This window comes from Staurois parvus, unplaced genomic scaffold, assembly GCF_062004578.1.
Source record: "Staurois parvus isolate SC_StPar_1 unplaced genomic scaffold, SC_StPar_1.0 ptg002292l, whole genome shotgun sequence".
NCBI lineage: Eukaryota > Metazoa > Chordata > Amphibia > Anura > Ranidae > Staurois > Staurois parvus.
In genome coordinates this window covers 86,389-107,524 of record NW_028320088.1, presented here as the reverse complement: position 1 = coordinate 107,524, position 21,136 = coordinate 86,389, and the positions used below count along the sequence as shown (strand labels likewise).

Genomic DNA, 21,136 nt, shown 5'->3' with positions numbered 1-21,136 from the left:
CCCCCCTCCGTCCCTCTATTATACCCTCATCCCCCCTCCATCCCTCTATTATACCCCCATCCTCCCTCCATCCCTCTATTATACCCCAATCCCCCCTCCGTCCCTCTATTACACCCCCATCCCCCCTCCGTCCCTCTATTACACCCCCATCCCCCCTCCGTCCCTCTATTACACCCCCATCCCCCCTCCGTCCCTCTATTATACCCCGATCCCCCCTCCGTCCCTCTATTACACCCCCATCCCCCCTCCGTCCCTCTATTATACCCCGATCCCCCCTCCGTCCCTCTATTATACCCCGATCCCCCCCTCCGTCCCTCTATTATACCCCCATCCCCCCTCCGTCCCTCTATTATACCCCCATCCCCCCTCCACCCCTCTATTATACCCCCCCATCCCCCCTCCGTCCCTCTATTATACCCCGATCCCCCCTCCGTCCCTCTATTATACCCCCCAATCCCCCCTCCGTCCCTCTATTATACCCCCATCCCCCCTCCGTCCCTCTATTATACCCCCCAATCCCCCCTCCGTCCCTCTATTACACCCCGATCCCCCCTCCGTCCCTCTATTACACCCCGATCCCCCCTCCGTCCCTCTATTATACCCCCCGATCCCCCCTCTGTCCCTCTATTACACCCCAATCCCCCCTCCGTCCCTCTATTATACCCCGATCCCCCCCTCCGTCCCTCTATTACACCCCAATCCCCCCTCCGTCCCTCTATTATACCCCCCGATCCCCCCTCCGTCCCTCTATTACACCCCAATCCCCCCTCCGTCCCTCTATTATACCCCAATCCCCCCTCCGTCCCTCTATTATACCCCAATCCTCCCTCCCTCTATTACCCCCCGATCCCCCCTCCGTCCCTCTATTATACCCCCCGATCCCCCCTCCGTCCCTCTATTACACCCCAATCCCCCCTCCGTCCCTCTATTATACCCCGATCCCCCCTCCGTCCCCCTATTATACCCCAATCCTCCCTCCCTCTATTACCCCCGATCCCCCCTCCGTCCCTCTATTGTACCCCAATCCCCCCTCCGTCCCCCTATTATACCCCAATCCTCCCTCCCTCTATTACCCCCCGATCCCCCCTCCGTCCCTCTATTATACCCCGATCCCCCCCTCCGTCCCCCTATTATACCCCAATCCTCCCTCCCTCTATTACCCCCGATCCTCCCTCCATCCCTCTATTATACCCCGATCTGACCTATCAGAGCACGGCTAATGATGAGAAGGGTCATGCGGATTTAGAAGCTCAGTCCAGCAATAATTGATATTCCAGTTATCAGTGGAGTCTGGAGCGTTGAGTCACCTGCTGGCTTCCTATATTTCTCGGGGACTCCGGCGGAGAGGTTCCCCCATGCAATGACCCCCCCCCCCCCCCCTGGGGGCACTCCCTGTGCCGTCCTTTGCCTCTATTCTTCTGGGTTCCTGAACGCACAGGAAGCAGCTGGGTGTCAGGCGCTGTGCGTCGTCCTCGCTGCCAGCTCAGGCCATATGGACGCTGATTAGAGATCGCTCATTTTCCAGCAGATGCAAACACTAATATCTTCCTTCCTTCTCCGGGAATGCGTCACTCTGTCCTCCGCCTCCACCGCGCTCCTCGCCGCTCTCGTCTTCATGAAGCTTTAAACAAAAAGTGTAAAAAAAATAAATAAATAGCCTGGCAGCTCTTCAAATTACAAAGGAAAAGATTTTGTTCCAATACTCACCTCCTGTCCGGTGCAGCTCCCCTCCCCCTCCATCCGATCTGCGATCCGATGCCCGCTTCCTGTGAGCCCAGGTTGCCAAGAACCCTTCTCTCCCACTAAGCTGGTCTGGGCAATGCCATCACCTCACCCTATTCTCTATGGTAATGGTGGTCAACATGGAAATTATAGAGAGCCTCAAGTGCAGCCCCTGACCCTGCCAGAAGAGAGCGCAATAGCAGAGCATTTTCACACCTCAAAAGCAAAAATATGGTCTTGCTGCATTTTTTTGCAGCATATCTCAATGCACAGAAGAAGTTGGAGTACAATACCCCAGCATTGGTGTCAGTGGATGCAATAATAACCCCCAGCATTGGTATCAGTGGAGGCAATAATAACCCCCAGCATTGGTATCAGTGTCAGCAATAATAACCCCCAGCATTGGTATCATTGGATGCAATAATAACCCCCAGCATTGGTATCAGTGGAGGCAAGAATAACCCCCGGCATTGGTATCATTGGATGCAATAATAACCCCCAGCATTGGTATCAATTGAGGCAATAATAACCCTCAGCATTGCTATCATTGGAGGCATTGATAACCCCCAGCATTGGTATCAGTGGAGGCAATAATAACCCTCAGCATTGGTATCAGTGTCAACAATAATAACCCCCAGCATTGATATCAGTGTCAGCAATAATAACCCCCAGCATTGGTATTAGTGGAGGCAATTATAACCCCCAGCATTGATATCACAGGAGGCAATAATAACCCCCAGCATTGGTATCAGTGGAGGCAATAATAACCCCCAGCATTGGTATTAGTGGAGGCAAATATAACCCCCAGCATTGATATCAGTGGAGGCAATAATAACCCCCAGCATTGGTATCATTGGATGCAATAATAACCCCCAGCATTGGTATTATTGGATGCAATAATAACCCCCAACATTGGTATCATTGGACACAATAATAACCCCCAACATTGGTATCATTGGACACAATAATAACCCCCAGCAACTGGTATCAGTGGAGGCGATAATAACCCCCAGCATTGGTATCAGTGGAGGCAATAATAACCCCCGACATTGGTATCAGTGGAGGCAATAATAACCCCCGACATTGGTATCATTGGAGGCATTGATAACCCCCAGCATTGGTATCATTGGAGGCAATAATAACCCCCAGCATTGGTATCAGTGTCAGCAATAATAACCCCCAGTATTGGTATCAGTGGAGGCAAAAATAACCCCCAGCACTGGTATCATTGGAGGCAATAATAACCCTCAGCATTGGTATCAGTGGAGGTGAACATGGAATCTCTCCTCTAACATGAAGCACCATCTCTTGAGTACAGCACAGAGACATAGACCTTTCTTCTGACGGGCGCCCTGACCTGTCTCCAAATGGGAGCCCTGCACTATCGGCAGGTCCTTGCTTATGACAAGGGAGCATGCCTGCACACTCACACAGCCTGCAGGTCTGCAATAAGACCTAGACACAGGACTGAAGGCTTCATCTCACCCAAGTCTCTTTGAAGACCTAAACACTGGACTGAAGGCTTCATCCCGCCCAAAATTTTTTGAAGACCTGGACATAGGATTGAAGGCTTCGTCCCACCCAAGATTCTTTGAAGACCTGGACACAGGACTGAAGGCTTCATCACACCCAAAACTCTTTAAAGACCTGGACTAAAGGCTCCGTCCCACCCAAGACTCTTTTAAAGACCTGGACACAGGAGTGAAGACTTTGCCCCAACCAAGACTCTTTGAAGACCTGGCCACAGGACTGAAGGCTTCATCCCACCCAAGACTCTTTGAAGACCTGGCCATAGGAATGAATCTTCGTCCCACCCAAGACTCTTTGAAGACCTGACCACAGGACTGAAGGCTTCATCCCACCCAAGACTCTTTGAAGACCTAGCCACAGGACTGAAGGCTTCATCCCACCCAAGACTCTTTGAAGACCTGGACACAGGACTGAAGGCTTTGTCCCACGCAAGACTCTTTGAAGACCTGGCCACAGGAATGAAGGTTTCATCCCACCCAAAACTCTTTGAAGACCTGGACACAGGACTGAAGACTTCGCCCCAACTAAGACTCTTTGAAGAGCTGGACACAAGACTGAAGACTTCGCCCCAACCAAGACTCTTTGAAGACCTGGACACAGGACTGAACGCTTCATCCCACCCAAGACTCTTTGAAGACCTGGACACAGGATTGAAAGCTTCATCCCACCCAAAACTCTTTAAAGACCTGGACACAGGACTGAAGGCTTCATCCCACCCAAGACTCTTTGAAGACCTGGACACAGGACTGAAGACTTCGCCCCAACCAAGACTCTTTGAAGACCTGGACACAGGACTGAACGCTTCATCCCACCCAAGACTGTTTGAAGACCTGGACACAGGACTGAAGGCTTCATCCCACCCAAGACTCTTTCTGAAGACCTGGACACTGGACTGAACACTTTGCCACAACCAAGATTCTTTGAAGATCTGGCCACAGGACTGAAGGCTTCATCCCACCCAAGACTCTTTGAAGACCTGGCCATAGGAATGAAATCTTCGTCTCACCCAAGACTCTTTGAAGACCAGGCCACAGGACTGAAGGCTTCATCTCACCCAAGACTCTTTGAAGACCTGGACACTGGACTGAATGCTTCATCCCAGCCAAGATTTTTTGAAGACCTGGACATAGGTTTGAAGGCTCCATCCCACCCAAGACTCTTTGAAGACCTAGCCACAGGACTGAAGGCTCCATCCCACCCAAGACTCTTTGAAGACCTAGCCACAGGACTGAAGGCTTCATCCCACCCAAGACTCTTTGAAGACCTGGACACAGGACTGAAGGCTTTGTCCCACTCAAGACTCTTTGAAGACCTGGCCACAGGACTGAAGGCTTCAACCCACCCAAGACTCTTTGAAGACCTGGACACAGGACTGAAGGCTTCATCCCAACCAAGACTCTTTAAAGACCTGGACACAGGACTGAAGGCTTTGTCCCACCCAAAACTCTTTAAAGACCAGGACACAGGACTGAAAGCTCTGTCCCACCCAAGACTCTTTGAAGACCTGGACACAGGACTGAAGGCTTTGTCCCACCCAAGACTCTTTGAAGACCTGGACAGAGGACTGAAAGCTCTGTCCCACCCAAAACTCTTTAAAGACCAGGACACAGGACTGAAAGCTCTGTCCCACCCAAGACTCTTTGAAGACCTGGACAGAGGACTGAAGGCTTCATCCCACCCAAGACTCTTTGAATCCTTCAGACTCTGGACCCTGACCCAGGATTACTAAACCTGGAGAACTCTGAATCCCCAGATCTCTTCACTCCAGAGTCACACCACTCCGGAGCCCAGCACTTTCCTATATTCACACAGTGGCAGGGCCTAGCACTGTCACAGTATTAAAAATAATAAAGGCTTCTTGAGGAGAGCGTGCACCAAGAGGGGGCAATAAATGGGTGGGGGGGAGCAGAAACCTGGCATTGTTCCTTGCCTCCAGTAGAGTACATGGGAAGAAATATGCTCCATTCTCCCATAGGCCAGATACATAAATATTCGATTACATACGCAGAGATAAGGGAGTGAAGTGCTGACTCGGCGGTTCCCGTGGCGGTTCCCGTGGCGGTTCGGCCAGGACTTCTAATCTGTATTTAAATTTGTATTTGATGTGATTATTCAGCCTCACGAAAGTGGAACGATCCTTTTATCCCGAGCAACAACCGTTGAGGATGTCTGGAGGCATGTGGAGAGGCTGCTCTGGTTTTGGCCGCAGTCTGACGTCCTTTTCGCGTTGAGTGAAGCGAGAGTTTCAGGCGGCCGGGGTGTGGGCCCCGGGAACCGTTTTACCGAGCGGGCCCTTTTCCTGGAGCAAAGAGATTTCTCCAGCCAAAGGCAAGAAAGAAACATCTCTCCATCGCCGAAGTTTAATTACGAATAATCCTTCTGATGTTCCATCGTCTCCTCGCACCACGAGAGGCCACCAAAACAGAGGAGGCAGATGCGGCGGGCGGGGCTGAATGCGGTCAGCGGTGACACTTAAAGGATTTGTCCTCGGCGGGACTCAAGATGAGGAAAGCGAAAAAAAGGCAGAAAAGGCCTCCTGTGATTTCGAACCACTTCGGGTGTATTCGTTCTGTTACCGAAAACCTTCGTTCTGCAGACACCTACCTTACTGGCCCACCACTCCGAGCAAAGAACTGTCTTGTGTAAGCTTTGAGCAGGGGTGGACTGACAACTCATGGGGCCCCCCGGGCAATAGGGGATCATGGGGCCCCTGTGTCCTCGCCTACACTCAAACCACACCCAAAAAAGCCTATTAATGGTACCAGGGGCATCTCATGGGGCTTCCTACTGTCCTCAGGCAATAGGGGATCATGGGGCCCCTGTGTTCTCGCCTACACTCAAACCACACCCAAAAAAGCCTATGAAAGGTACCAGGGGCATCTCATGGGGCCCCCTACTGACCCCGGGCAATAGGGGATCATGGGGCCCCTGTGTTTTCGCCTACACTAAAACCACACCCAAAAAAGCCTTTGAAAGGTACCAGGGGCATCTCATGGGGCCCCCTACTGACCCCGGGCCCCCGGGCAATAGGGGATCATGGGGCCCCTGTGTCCTCGCCTACACTCAAACCACACCCAAAAAAGCCTATGAGAGGTACCAGGGGCATCTCATGGGGCCCCCCACTGACCCCGGGCAATAGGGGATCATGGGGCCCCTGTGTCCTTGCCTACACTCAAACCACACCCAAAAAAGCCTATGAAAGGTACCAGGGACATCTCATGGGGCCCCCTACTGACCCCGGGCCCCCGGGCAATAGGGGATCATGGGGCCCCTGTGTCCTCGCCTACACTGAAACCACACCCAAAAAAGCCTATGAGAGGTACCAGGGGCATCTCATGGGGCCCCCGGGCAGTGCCCGAGTTCCCGAATTGATCAGTCCACCCCTGGCTTTGAGCCTTCGGAGTCCTTCCTTACACAGGGCTAAAGGCTCCCCACGTGATTGGTCCACCGCTCACACGGAGCGAGTCACGTGACCCTCCATACGTAGAAGTACGGAGTATTTGTGTCTGACACCAGACGAGCGGGCTGCACACAGAGTTCAGGCGGGAGTCAGGAGGTGGAGCAGTCGTGGCTCTGAGGATGCAGCGCAGGGGAACGCCGACAGGCGCCAATGATTGGACGGACGCGCGGCGCCCGTGACGTCGACTCGGAGTCGTCCCATTTCCACCGGAGAACTCCTTTAAATGCATGCGTTTATGGCAGCTAAATGCGACCGCGCGGAGTGACACCTCCCCCTCCCCCCATTATCAGAGCTCTGGGATAATGATCCCATTTAGGGTAATTTTCCCTTCATTATGTGGCTCCCACAGACCAATCCGCTCACACGCAGACCGCCGCCGCCGTGGATGTGTGCGCCGTTATTGGTTAACCCTTTCCATCCCGGGGGGGGGGGGGGGAGCAGCAGAACCGCCCCCGTCTTTATTGCAGGGTCTACTCGCTGGCCCGGAACGAGGAGGCATGTGTCAGGCGTGGGGGTACTTCACTGGCTGCATGCTTGTTCCAGGACAGGGGCAAGGAGGAGGGTGGTGGGCCGGGGACACTGCCGGAATTCAGACACGGCAGCTGACATATGACAGGTCCTCTTCACACCAGATTACAGCCCGGTAATGCCTATGTACTAACAAGATCGTTCTCTCATTCCTCCAGCAGTTCCGGTCTGACCCCGCCCCCTCCCCTCCCCCTCCCCTCCACGCCAATTTTGCCCAACGAATGCGAAAGGATCGACTTCAGTGGAAACCTTCCCATGCGATCGTTTAGTGGGATGGCATCTATTAGGGAAGCATCTGGTCTTGTTTTAAATTCCATTCCTGGTTTTGTTGACTAGGACATTCTACAGCTTAACCGCTCTTACTGTGAAGAAACCCTTCCGCCACCTTTACTATAAAGAACCTTTCCGATCGCTCTTACTCTAAAGAACCCTTTCCGCATTCATACTGCAAACAATTCTTTTACTGCTCTTAATTTAAAGAACATTTTTTTGACAGCTTTAGTGTAAAGAACCCTTTATATTGTTCTTACCGAAAAGAACCCATTTTACCCCCTTCCTATCACTCTTATTAAACTCATTCATATTGCTCTTACTGAAAAGAACCCATTTTACCCCCTTCCTATCACTCTTATTAAACTCATTCATATTGCTCTTACTGAAAAGAACCCATTTTACCCCCTTCCTATCACTCTTATTAAACTCATTCATATTGCTCTTACTGAAAAGAACCCTTTTTACCATTTGTACCCCCCCCCCCATCACTCTTATAATGAACCCTTCATATTGCTCTTCCTGCTATTTTACCCCCCCCCCAATCACTCTTATTATAAAGAATGCTTCATTTTGCTCTTACTGTAAAGAACCCTTCCCACAACTTTTACTGCAAAGCACACTTTGCTACAGGTTTCACTACAAGCAACCCTCTCCTGCCATTATTAGTTTTATAGAACCCTTTTGATTGTTCTTAGTATAAAGAACATTTCTTGAAACTCTTACAATGAAGAATCCTTCCCATTGTTCTTACTGTAAAAAACAAAACCTTTATACAGCTCTTTCATTAAAGAACTCTTCAATCTGCTCTTACTGTAAAAGAACAAATCTTGCCACTCTTGCTATGAATAATTCTTCCTACTGCTGTTACTGTAAAAAAAAAATTGTTATACTGCTTTTACTGTAACCCTAAAAAACTTTTACTGAAAAGAACACGCATTTAATCTTACTGAAAAAAAACCCTTCCATCCACTCTTACTGTAAAGAACACTTACCCGCTGCTTTTAGTACAAACAACTCTTTCCTATCACTATTAGTTTCACGGAACTATTTTTATTGTTCTTAGTGTAAATAGCATTTTCTTGTCACTCTTACTAAGAAGAATCCTTCCTACTGTTCTTACAGTAAAAATAGTAAAACAAAAATCCTTTATACTGCTTTTTCAGTAAAGAAACCTTTTATCTGCCCTTACTGTAAAGAACTCTTCCATCAGCTTTTACAGTATAGAACCCCTAGTTAGATTTTTATCCCTCCTTTCCTACCACTGTTACTGTAAAGAACCCTTCCTACCACTGTTACTGTAAAGAACCCTTCCTACCACTGTTACTGTAAAGAACACTTCTACAGCTTTTAATGCAAGCAACCTTTTTTTTTTTTTACTACTCTTAAGGAACTTTTTCTAAGTGTAAAGAACCCCTTCTTGGAACTCTTAATATGAAGAACCCTTCCTATTGGTCTTACTATAAAAACCCCCCTTTATTCTGCTTTTGCAGCAAAGAATGCTTCCACCTGCCCTTAGAGTAAAGAACCCTTCCACATGCTCTTACTGTAAAGAACCCTCCCACCTGCCCTTACTGTAAAAAACCCTCCCACCTGCTCTTACAGTAGAGAACCCTCCCACCTGCCCTTACTGTAAAAAACCCTCCCACCTGCTCTTACAGTAGAGAACCCTCCCACCTGCTCTTACAGTAGAGAACCCTCCCACCTGCCCTTACTGTAGAGAACCTGTAGACTCATGCTGTCTCTCCTGTCACAGGGGTGTCGGGATTCATGAGGGTCGATCACAATGGTGACCGGGAGAATGACTACTCGCTGTGGGACCTCTCCGAGACGGGCGGAGACTTTCAGGTGAGATGATTGGCAGGTGGTGGCTGGAGCTGGATGGTGATTGGCTGTGACAGGTGACCGTCAGTCTGTCCCTCGCAGGTTGTGGCCAATTATAACGGGACGCAGAGGAGCATCAACCGGGTGTCGGGGAGAGAGATCCACTGGCCGGGGGGGGCGGTGCCAAAGGATGTACCGCCCTGCGGATTCGACAACAGTAACCCGGAGTGCATGAAAAGTAAGAGAGGGGGTGGGGCTGGGGGCGGGGCCATCAATATATCCTGATTGTGTATATAGTTCATCTCACCTTAAGGATAGAGCTCCGCCCCCTGAGGATGGAAGGATTGCGTGTATAGGTCAGACATCCATCTGGGGGCGGAATCATCTCAGCACAAGTCTGACCACTGGAGGTAAGGTGGGGGGGTGTCAGCACAAGTCTGACCACTGGAGTACAAGCGGGCGGGGGGGGTGTCATGTCAGCACAAGTCTGACCGCTGGAGGACAGGTGGGGGGGGGGGTGTCAGCACAAGTCTGACCGCAGGAGGACAAGTGGGGGGGGGGGGGTGTCAGCACAAGTCTGACCGCTGGAGGACAGGTGGGGGGGGGTGTCAGCACAAGTCTGACCACTGGAGGTCAGGTGGGGGGGTGTCAGCACAAGTCTGACCACTGGAGGACAGGTGGGAGGGTGGGGGTGTCAGCACAAGTCTGACCACTGGAGGTCAGGTGGGGGGGTGTCAGCACAAGTCTGACCACTGAAGGACAGGTGGGAGGGTGGGGGTGTCAGCACGAGTCTGACCACTGGAGGAAAAGCGGGGCGGGGGGGGTGTCAGCAAAAGTCTGACCACTGGAGGACAGCAGGGGGGGGGTGTCAGTACAAGTCTGACCGCTGGAGTACAGGCGGGGGGGGTGTGTCAGCACAAGTCTGACCGCTGGAGTACAGGCGGGGGTGGGGGGGGGGGGCTTTTGGGGGTGTGTCAGCACAAGTCTGACCACTGGAGGACAGGCGGGGGTGGGGGGGGGGGCTTTTGGGGGGTGTCAGCACAAGTCTGACCGCTGGAGGACAGGCGGGGGCGGTGGGGTGTCAGCACAAGCCTGACCGCTGGAGGACAGGCAGATCTGTTCTCCCAGCACAGCTAGAAAACTGACCACCCTGGGATGGATGAGCTCCCATGCCTAGTGTGGTCAGTAATGGGAAAGCAGATGGACCGGGAGGATCACCAAGGACTTCTTCATACCAGGACATGGTGCACCCGGCACAGAGCGGGGGAGGGGATGTTGGGGGCACCGAGGATACACCACTCACTACAGCTGTAGGGGGCCGGATGTGGGTGTCCCTGAGGATGGGTGTATGGAGCTCAGCCCCCCCATCATGGAGGATCCACGGGAGGGAGGAGAGCCGTGTGTGTGGGGAGGTCTGACACGTCTTCCCGATCTCTTCTCTCCCAGCCAGCTTCTCCGTCCTGGAGGTCACATCCATCGTCATCTGCTTCATCCTCCTCGCCATCGCCGTCTCCTCCGTCTTCATATACAGGTACTCTTCTCCCCCCCCCCCGTACTCTTCTCCCCCACCCCACCCCTGATCTACCCCCCCCTATACTCTTCTCCCCCACCCCACCCCTGATCTACCCCCCCCCCCTATACTCTTCTCCCCCACCCCTGATCTACCCCCCCCGTACTCTTCTCCCCCACCCCTGATCTAACCAACCCCGTACTCTTCTCCGACACCCTGATCTACCCCCCCGTACTCTTCTCCCCCACCCCTGATCTACCCCCCCCCGTACTCTTCTCCCCCACCCCTGATCTACCCCCCCCGTACTCTTCTCCCCCACCCCATCCCTGATCTAACCCCCCCCCGTACTCTTCTCCCCCACCCCACCCCTGATCTACCCCCCCTGTACTCTTCTCCCCCACCCCACCCCTGATCTCCCTGATCTACCCACCCCGTACTCTTTTCCACCACCCCTGATCTACCCCCCCCGTTCTCTTCTCCCCCACCCCTGATCTACCCCCCGTACTCTTCTCCCCCACCCCTGATTTACCCCCCCCCTACTCTTCTCCCCCACCCCTGATCTACCCCCGTACTCTTCTCCCCCACCCCACCCCTGATCTACCCCCCCCATACTCTTCTCCTGGTCCCCCCCACCCAGTATTCTACTGGTCTCCCCCCCTGTACTCTTCTCCTGGTCTCCCCGCCCCCCCCCCGTACTCTTCTCCTGGTCCCCCCACCCTGTACTCTTCTACTGGTCCCCCCACCCTGTACTCTTCTCCTGGTTCCCCCCCACCCTGTATTCTTTTCCTGCCCCCCCCCCACCTTGGCCTTGTAGCTACTAATTGAAGCCGGCAATGCTCCGGATGGTGTCGGGCCGAGGTGGAGAAGTGGATGGGGGGGGGGGGGTAATTCTCTGGATGGTGCCAGGCCGAGGTGGAGAAGAGGATGGGGGGGGTAATTCTCCGGATGGTGCCGGGCCGAGGTGGAGAAGAGAATGGGGGGGGGGGGGTAATTCTCTGGATGGTGCTGGGCCGAGGTGGGGAGGAGGATGGGGGGGGGTAATTCTCTGGATGGTGCTGGGCCAAGGTGGGGAGGAGGATGGGGGGTGGTAATTCTCCGGATGGTGCCGGGCCGAGGTGGGGAGGAGGATGGGGGGGGTAATTCTCCGGATGGTGCCGGGCCGAGGTGGGGAGGAGGATGGGGGGGTGGTAATTCTCCGGATGGTGCCGGGCCGAGGTGGGGAGGAGGATGGGGGGGTGGTAATTCTCCGGATGGTGCCGGGCCGAGGTGGGGAGGAGGATGGGGGGGGACCTGATTCTTGTTTCCATGAGAGCTGCAGCAGGTTGACTCCAGCGAGGGGATTAGAGGAGACTTCCGAGTGCGTCCCACGTCTCCTCTCTTCCGCAGATTGCAGACCTTAATAAGGGCCAGCGGGGGCCCCGGCCTCTGCACTGGAGCAATCATCCACCTCAGGATTAGTGCTGCCTGCGGGGTCCACAAAGGGTAATCCCCCCCCCCCCCTCAGGGGCCCCGTGTACATGATCGGGGTGATAATTGATGGATACATTTGTAGATATGAAGTCAATCTGAAGGCCAAGTCTTCTCCTGTGAAGCCATGAGGTTGCCTATTAATAGTCCTGCTCCATATTTCGGGAAGTGATGGACACGGATGGGGCAGTTGCTGACCTCCCGGAGGGTGATGGGAGCTCCTGGCTGTCGGAGACGCTCATTATCTCACAGGGAAGTCAGCTTGTTAGCCTGTACCTGCGAGGCGGCCGGTCCCTGGGGAACGTGATGGGCCAGGATGGCGGCGGGTTGCGGCAATGAAGCAGCACACGCGGGGATGGGAGAAATCTCCCCCCGCCTGCCATTGCCAGCGATACATCTGACCATCCGTGGTCACCATGAGGTGATTGATGGAACCAGGTCACTTTGTTCACTCTTTTATCTCAGGATCGGTAATAATTTCAGGCAATGGAATAAAACAGCCGGCCGCTTCTAGCAGCTGCTTCGCACTGACCGGCGTCCCCTGTCTGTCCCTTCCAGGAAGCTGCGGCTGGAGAAGGAGCTGGCGGCCGAGCTGTGGAAAGTGCGCTGGGAGGACATCCAGACCAGCAACATGGAGAAGAACCTGCGCCGAGCGGGCAGCAAACTCACCCTGTCTATGGTAACCACTTCAGACACAAACTCCGCCCCCCTCTCCCCCTTACCGGCTGACAAAGGGTCTTGGGTGTGGCAGCTGACCCCCACTTGGGACCACCACAGTCAATGTAGAAATATGTAGTGCGTCAGCCAATCAGTAGCCTTCTTTGGCTTCAGAATAGCTCACATTAGGAAGCCCCCTCAATGTGTCATGAGCTACGATTTATATACTTCACTCATATTTAGCAGGCCTTTCATAGTTCTTCTAGCCTCTCTTCCCATGATTCTGTACATCTTCTCATCCAATGTGTACACAAGGCTAGGGTAGGCTCCAGGGGCAGACTGACAACTCATGGGGCCCCGGGCAATAGGGGATCACAAGGCCCCTGTGTCCTGGCCAAAACTCAAAAAAGCCTATGAAAAAGCTACTAGGGGCATCTCATGGGGCCCCCTACTGACCTCGGGCCCTCGGGCAGTGATCGAGTTTCCAAATGGTCAGGTGGGCTCAGAGTGAGGGCAGGGCTGGAACCAGGGAACCCACAGACTGTATATTCTGGTTTTAGGCTGGGTATACGTTTGATATCTGACCACCAGACTAGAATGGTCAACCAGAACATGAGGAACTGCTTAGGGTCTTCAGAAACCTATGGGAACAGAATGGTTTGAAGAGTAAATTGGTAGTTGTGATCTCTGAAGGCAGTGCCAGCTTCACCCACCATCTTCTAGCATGCAGAAATCGTCTACTACTCAACTACTTTACTCTCCTAGTAACATTTGTAGACCACATGTGGACTTCAGGGTTAGACCTTCACCTGTATTCTGTCCCAATAGACAGAAGACCTTCATATTTCCATGTCGGCACATCATTAAGTAATGGAGAACTTCATTAGGTGGCCAGGTGAAAGTATGGGGAATGGTGGAGGAACGGCGGCAAGGAACCAAGAATGAACCCGAGAAGACCTAGAGACAGAAGCCTTGAGATGCATATACAGTGCTTCTGCTTTTTGTGAGGCTGAGAAGATAGCTAGGCACTGGACAGAAACAGGACAACAGAGAAGTGCATAAAGTAGCCAGAAGGAGGTAATGTATGTGGACTAATTGAAGATAAGAGGCCAAGAAACCATAAAGGAGCAGGAAGGAGGTACGTGGAATGGTTGAGTGAAGGACGCCAAGAAACCAAGACGGAACCAGAGAAGACGGAAAGGCAAAAATGATGGAGAAAGAAACTTAGGATGAACTTGGGGTGGATAATACGATATCATATGTTCACGTTTCACTTCTTAGGGTCATTCTCAAATTTGTTCAGACTAAACCCCGATTTCCACTTGTGTCCTCCTCAACATTCGTTTCATTGATCATCTTCACTTGACATTGTATTATCCACCCCAAGTTCATCCCAAGGGTCTTTCTCCGTAATTTTTGTCTTTCCATCTCCTCTTGTTCTGTCTTGGTTTCTTGGCGACCTACCCTCAACCATTCCACGTACCTCCTTCCTGCTACTTCATGGACTTCTCCATTCCCTCACTGTTGTCCTGTTTCTGTCCAGCGCTTGGATATCTTCTCACCTTCTGTAATGCCTATGAAATGTGTTGGCCTTGGACCCTTTTTTTCTTGGGTCATTTTAACAATAAAGCATCGCGCCCAAATGCCAGGAGCATGAGAGGTGAATTATGTCACTTCTCGAAGCTAAAGGAACAGAGTCACAAGATATTCTGCTTAGAGCAAGATAAGAACTTGTTTGTGGGATTGAACGTGCTTACGACATCTAGAAATGTCACATTAGAAGATAAGAACCTGTTTAAAGGTGTCTACTTGCTTGAAAAGTTAGAAATCTTTAAGTTTAGGGTAGATGAGAAGAAGTTTGGGGTAGATGAGAGGAAGTTTAGGGTGGATAAGAAGTTTGGGGTAGATGAGAAGAAGTTTAGGGTAGATGAGTAGTTTGGGGTAGATGAGAAGAAGTTTGGGGTAGATGAGAAGAAGTTTGGGGTAGATGAGAAAAGTTTAGGGGTAGATGAGAAGAAGTTTAGGGTAGATGAGACGTTTGGGGTAGATAAGAAGAAGTTTGGGGTAGATGAGAAGAATTTTGGGGTAGATGAGAAGAAGTTTGGGGTAGATGAGAAGAAGTTTAGGGTAGATAAGAAGAAGTTTGGGGTAGATGAGAAGAAGTTTGGGGTAGATGAGAAGAAGTTTGGGGTAGATAAGAAGTTTGGGGTAGATAAGAAGTTTGGGGTAGATGAGAAGAAGTTTGGGGTAGATGAGAAGAAGTTTGGGGTAGATGAGAAGACGTTTAGGCTAAATAAGAAGAAGTTTGGGGTAGATGAGAAGTTTGGGGTAGATGAGAAGTTTAGGGTAGATGAGAAGACGTTTAGGGCAGATGAGAAGAAGTTTGGGGTAGATGAGAAGACGTTTGGGGTAAATTAGAAGAAGTTTGGGGTAGATGAGAAGTTTAGGGTAGATGAGAAGACGTTTAGGGCAGATGAGAAGAAGTTTAGGGTAAATGAGAAGACGTTTGCGGTTGATGAGAAGTTTGAGGTAGATAAGAAGTTTGTGGTAGATGAGAAGACGTTTGGGGTAGATGAGAAGAAGTTTAGGATAGATGAGAAGAAGTTTAGGGTAGATGAGACGTTTGGGGTAGATGAGAAGAAGTTTGGGGTAGATGAGAAGACGTTTGGGGTAGATGAGAAGACGTTTGGGGTAGATGAGAAGAAGTTTAGGGGTAGATGAGAAGAAGTTTGGGGTAGATGAGAAGTTTAGGGTAGATGAGAAGAAGTTTGGGGTAGATAAGAAGTTTGGGGTAGATGAGAAGAAGTTTAGGGTAGATGAGAAGTTTAGGGTAGATGAGAAGTTTAGGGTAGATGAGAAGTTTGGGGTAGATGAGAAGATGTTTGGGGTAGATGAGAAGAAGTTTGGGGTAGATGAGAAGACGTTTGGGGTACATAAGAAGTTTGGGTAGATGAGAAGAAGTTTGGGGTGGATGAGAAGAAGTTTGGTGTAGATAAGAAGTTTGGGGTAGATGAGAAGAAGTTTGGGGTAGATGAGAAGAAGTTTAGGGTAGATAGAGAAGACATTTGGGGTAGATGAGAAGTTTGGGGTAGATGAGAAGACGTTTGGGGTAGATGAGAAGAAGTTTAGGGTAGATGAGAAGACGTTTGGGGTAGATGAGAAGAAGTTTAGGGTAGATGAGAAAACATTTGGGGTAGATGAGAAGTTTGGGGTAGATGAGAAGACATTTGGGGTAGATGAGAAGACATTTGAGGTAGATGAGAAGACGTTTGGGGTAGATGAGAAAAACATTTGGGTAGATGAGAAGTTTTCTAGAATGAAGACATTTGGGTAGATGAGAAGACATTTGGGGTAGATGAGAAGACATTTGAGGTAGATGAGAAGACGTTTGGGGTAGATGAGAATTTGGGGTAGATGAGAAGCTGATCTGAAGCAATAGTGTGACCTTTTTTAGATAAGGATGTTGAATCAATATGGTGGCCGGGCGTGACTCTGTTATCTCAAGGAACCTTTTCTGCTAGCTCCTCCTAGAGTGGGTGTGGCGCCCGCCCACTTATATAACGCTGCCAGGAGAATAGTTGAAAAGCCGTGAACGGGATTGATGGGGAGCCCCGTGGTGCCAGAGAACATTCTGACACTGGGATTCTTGCCAAGGCAATATGGGCTCATTGATTGGTCGCGTTTACGGCTTCCCCGTGACCCCCTGTGAGGTATGACTCCGATGGGGTCTGTTCCTTCCCGTCTTCCCATAGCTTTGGTAATGTATTCATTCTATGCTGTGACGCTGTCCAATGACGTGTCTATTTCATGCCGTGATGCTCACGTTATTATTGGTGCGTGTTATGATGCAGATTGCGATGACTATGAGATATGTCCTCCTCGTGTGATAATAAAAGTCGAGGTTCTGACAGAGCACGAATATCGCAGTTGGATTCTGTTTTTTCTTGGAGTGCCGAGTGAATGCTATGATGTGCCGGGGCCGGAGTTCATTGGGTAGAGGGTCCTTCACATGTGTAGAACATGTAATGGTGTAAATGCTGGTTCAATGTACCTGTGTGTGACTACCTGTGTATTGTGTGTGACTACCTGTGTAATGTGTGTGACTACCTGTGTATTGCGTGTGCGTGTGTATGACTTGCTTTTAGTTATTGCACCCAGCATTTCATGACACCCGCCTACCATGGCAATCTCACAAAACGGCAGAAGCATTGTACCATTACCCCAGGTTCATCTCAAGCCTTCTTTCTGTGGACTTTCTGTCTTTCCGTCTTCTCTGCTTTTGTCTTGGTTTCTTGGCCTCTGTCCTGGTTCTGTCTTGGTTTCTTGGCCTCTGTCCTGGTTCTGTCTTGGTTTCTTGGCCTCGTCTCTGGTTCTGTCTTGGTTTCTTGGCCTCTTCCCTGGTTCTGTCTTGGTTTCTTGGCTTCTTCCCTGGTTCTGTCTTGGTTTCTTGGCCTCTTCCCTGGTTCTGTCTTGGTTTCCTGGACTCTTCTCTGGTTCTGTCTTGGTGTCTTGGCCTTTTCTCCGGTTCTGTCTTGGTTTCTTGGCCTCTTCCCTGATTCTGTCTTGGTTTCTTGGCCTCTTCCCTGATTCTGTCTTGGTTTCCTGGACTCTTCCCTGGTTCTGTCTTGGTGTCTTGGCCTTTTCTCCGGTTCTGTCTTGGTTTCTTGGCCTCGTCTCTGGTTCTGTCTTGGTTTCTTGGCCTCTTCCCTGGTTCTGTCTTGGTTTCTTGGCTTCTTCCCTGGTTCTGTCTTGGTTTCTTGGCCTCTTCCCTGGTTCTGTCTTGGTTTCCTGGACTCTTCTCTGGTTCTGTCTTGGTGTCTTGGCCTTTTCTCCGGTTCTGTCTTGGTTTCTTGGCATCGTCTCTGGTTCTGTCTTGGTTTCTTGGCCTCTTCCCTGATTCTGTCTTGATTTCCTGGACTCTTCCCTGGTTCTGTCTTGGTTTCTTGGCCTCTTCCCTGGTTCTGTCTTGGTTTCCTGGACTCTTCTCTGGTTCTGTCTTGGTTTCTTTTCCTCATGTCTGGTTCTGTCTTGGTTTCTTGGTCTCGTCTCCGGTTCTTTCTTGGTTTGTTGGCTTCGTCTCCAGTTCTGTTTTGGTTTCTTGGCCTCTCCTATGGTTCTACCTTGGTTTCTTGGCTTCTTCTCCAGTTCTGTTTTGGTTTCTCGGCCTCCTCTCCAGTTCTGTTTTGGTTTCTTGGCCACTTCTCCAGTTCTGTTTTGGTTTCTCGGCCTCCTCTCCAGTTCTGTCTTGGTTTTTTGGCCTTGTCTCTGGTTCTGTCTTGTTTTCCTGGCCTCTTCCACAGTTCTGTCTTGGTTTCTTGGCATCTTCTACAGTTCTGTCTTGGTTTCTTGGCCTCTTCTCTGGTTCCGTCTTGGTTTTATGGCCTAGTCTCCAGTTCTGTCATAGTTCCTCAACTTTTTACATTTAACCATTCCACATACCGCCCCCTCCTCCATCATCTACGCTTTCTTTCTCCATTCTGTCTTTCCATCTTCCCTGGTTTTGTCAGTTTCTTGGCGTCCTACCCTCCACCATTCCACATACCTCCTCCTGGCCACTTCATGGAGTCTCCAGTCTTCCTCTGCTGTCATATTTTGGTTTCTTGACTGCTTCTCTGGCTCTGTCTTGGCCCCCTGGCCTCTTCTCTGGTTCTGGCTTGGTTTCTTGTTCTTTAACCTTCAACTTTTCCTCATACCTCCTCCTGTCCTTTCACAGATGTTCTCATTCTTCTCCTGCTGTCTTGTTTCTGCCCATGGTTTGGATGTCTGCTGACCTGCCTGGCTAGCCAAGCTCACAAAAAGCAAAAGCATTGTACTGTCCAACCCCACGTGTATCCCTAGCCCCTCTGTTCTTTCTCTTTCCATCTTCTCTGGCTCTCTTGGCCTCCTGGCCTCTTCTCTGGTTCTCTCTTGGCCTCCTGGCCTCTTCTCTGGTTCTCTCTTGGCCTCCTGGCCTCTTCTCTGGTTCTCTCTTGGCCTCCTAGCCTCTTCTCTGGTTCTGGCTTGGTTTCTTGTCCTTTAACCTTCAACTTTTCCTCATACCTCCTCCTGTCCTTTCATAGATGTCCTCATTCTTCTCCTGCTGTCTTGTTTCTGCCCATGGTTTGGATGTCTGCTGACCTGCCTGGCTAGCCAAGCTCACAAAAACCAAAATCGCTGTACTGTCCACCCCAAGTTCATCTCACGCCCGTCTGTTCTTTCTCTTTCCATCTTCTCTGGCTCTGTTTTGATCTCTTGGCCTCTTCTCTGGTTCTGGCTTGGTTTCTTGTCTTTTAACCTTCAACTTTTCCTCATACCTCCTCCTGTCCATTCATAGACGTCCTCATTCTTCTCCTGCTCTCCTGTTTCTGCTTATTGCTTGGATATCTTCTCACCGGCCTGACTTTCTGAGCCCACAAAAAGCAGAAGGCCTCTTGAACTAAATCCTCCCCCTCCAAGTCCATCGGCTGATTTTGGAAAGGTCCGTGTGTGGCCGAACCAGAAATTGAAGGGCATGCTTCACGACGCGTGATCACGTAAAGTCCCCCCCTCATCACTGAGCCCCCAATTCACATATACCGTGAAGCGAACTCCACACTTCTCCCACCGTAACACGTTCCTGGTCCTCTGGTCTTGGGCTCATCTTCTAATCTTTGTCGTTCTGTCTCTAGAGAGGCTCCAACTACGGCTCCTTGCTCACCATGGAGGGTCAGTTCCAGGTTTACGCCAAGACGGCGTACTACAAGGTAAATGTGTTTGGTTGTACGTGACCGACGCGGGGTGACCGACGCGGGGTGACCGACGCGGGGTGACCGACGCGGGGTGGAACTGACGGGGACAGGAGAGATGACACCAGCAGAGCTGTAATGTAAATGTCACTCCTGGGAGGATGCAGGATCCCTGTACGGCACAGCTGGTCCCATCATCTCACCGATGACCTTTCCTTTCACACATAATTGATGGTCGGCATTTCCTGTCACAACCATTTCCTTTCATCTCCTCTCCAGGGCAACGTTGTGGCTGTGAAGTACCTGAACCAGAAACGCATCGAACTGACCAGGAAGGTTCTCTTCGAGCTGAAATATGTGAGTGTGGAGCCTTCGGATTGTCTGCCTAATGATTCCGAGGGGCCCCGCCGCAAAATGACTCCGAGGGGCCCCGCCGCAAAATGATTCCGAGGGGCCCCGCCGCAAATCCACACATTGGTGTCACTCCACTTCGGGGGGGGGGGGGGTCGAACATCCTCAACTCATGTGATCGAACTTCTCCTCCTCAGACTTTCCAGTATGAGGGCCACAGAGTATGCCTTACAAAGATTCCCATGTCAACAAAACGTCCCCCCTTATATCACAATCCCCCCTTACTTCAGGGTCCCCCCCTTATATCACAATCCCCCCTTACTTCAGGGTCCCCCCTTATATCACAATCCCCCCTTACTTCAGGGTACCCCCTTACATCACAATCCCCCCTTACTTCAGGGTACCCCCTTACATCACAATCCCCCCTTACTTCAGGGTCCCCCCTTACATCACAATCCCCCCTTACTTCAGGGTCCCCCCCTTACATCACAATCCCCCCTCACTTCAGGGTCCCCCCTTATATCACAATCCCCCCTCACTTCAGGGTCCCCCCTTATATCACAATCCCCCCTTACTTCAGGGTCCCCCTTACATCACAATCCCCCCTTACTTCAGGGTCCCCCCCCTTACATCACAATCCCCCCTTACTTCAGGGTCCCCCCTTACATCACAATCCCCCCTTACTTCAGGGTCCCCCCTTACATCACAATCCCCCCTTACTTCAGGGTCCCCCCCCTTACATCACAATCCCCCCTTACTTCAGGGTCCCCCCCCTTACATCACAATCCCCCCTTACTTCAGGGTCCCCCCCCTTATATCACAATCCCCCCTCACTTCAGGGTCCCCCCTTATATCACAATCCCCCCTTACTTCAGGGTCCCCCCTTACATCACAATCCCCCCTCACTTCAGGGTACCCCCCTTACATCACAATCCCCCCTTACTTCAGGGTCCCCCCTTACATCACAATCCCCCCTTACTTCAGGGTCCCCCCCTTACATCACAATCCCCCCTCACTTCAGGGTCCCCCCCTTATATCACAATCCCCCCTCACTTCAGGGTCCCCCCTTATATCACAATCCCCCCTTACTTCAGGGTCCCCCCTTACATCACA

The 21,136-nt window shown here is 51.3% G+C and overlaps 1 protein-coding gene across 1 annotated transcript in view; it reads left to right on the top strand.

The window, feature by feature from the left end:
• Positions 1–21,136, top strand: part of LOC149431327 (atrial natriuretic peptide receptor 1-like) — an 88,196-nt gene that overhangs the window by 43,927 nt on the left and 23,133 nt on the right. Inside the window, exons 5-10 of the mRNA XM_089665661.1 lie at positions 9,267–9,358; positions 9,437–9,572; positions 10,781–10,865; positions 12,870–12,990; positions 19,616–19,690; positions 19,952–20,029. Of these exons, the coding sequence (XP_089521787.1) occupies positions 9,267–9,358; positions 9,437–9,572; positions 10,781–10,865; positions 12,870–12,990; positions 19,616–19,690; positions 19,952–20,029 (587 nt within the window). The remainder of the gene's footprint in view (positions 1–9,266; positions 9,359–9,436; positions 9,573–10,780; positions 10,866–12,869; positions 12,991–19,615; positions 19,691–19,951; positions 20,030–21,136) is intronic.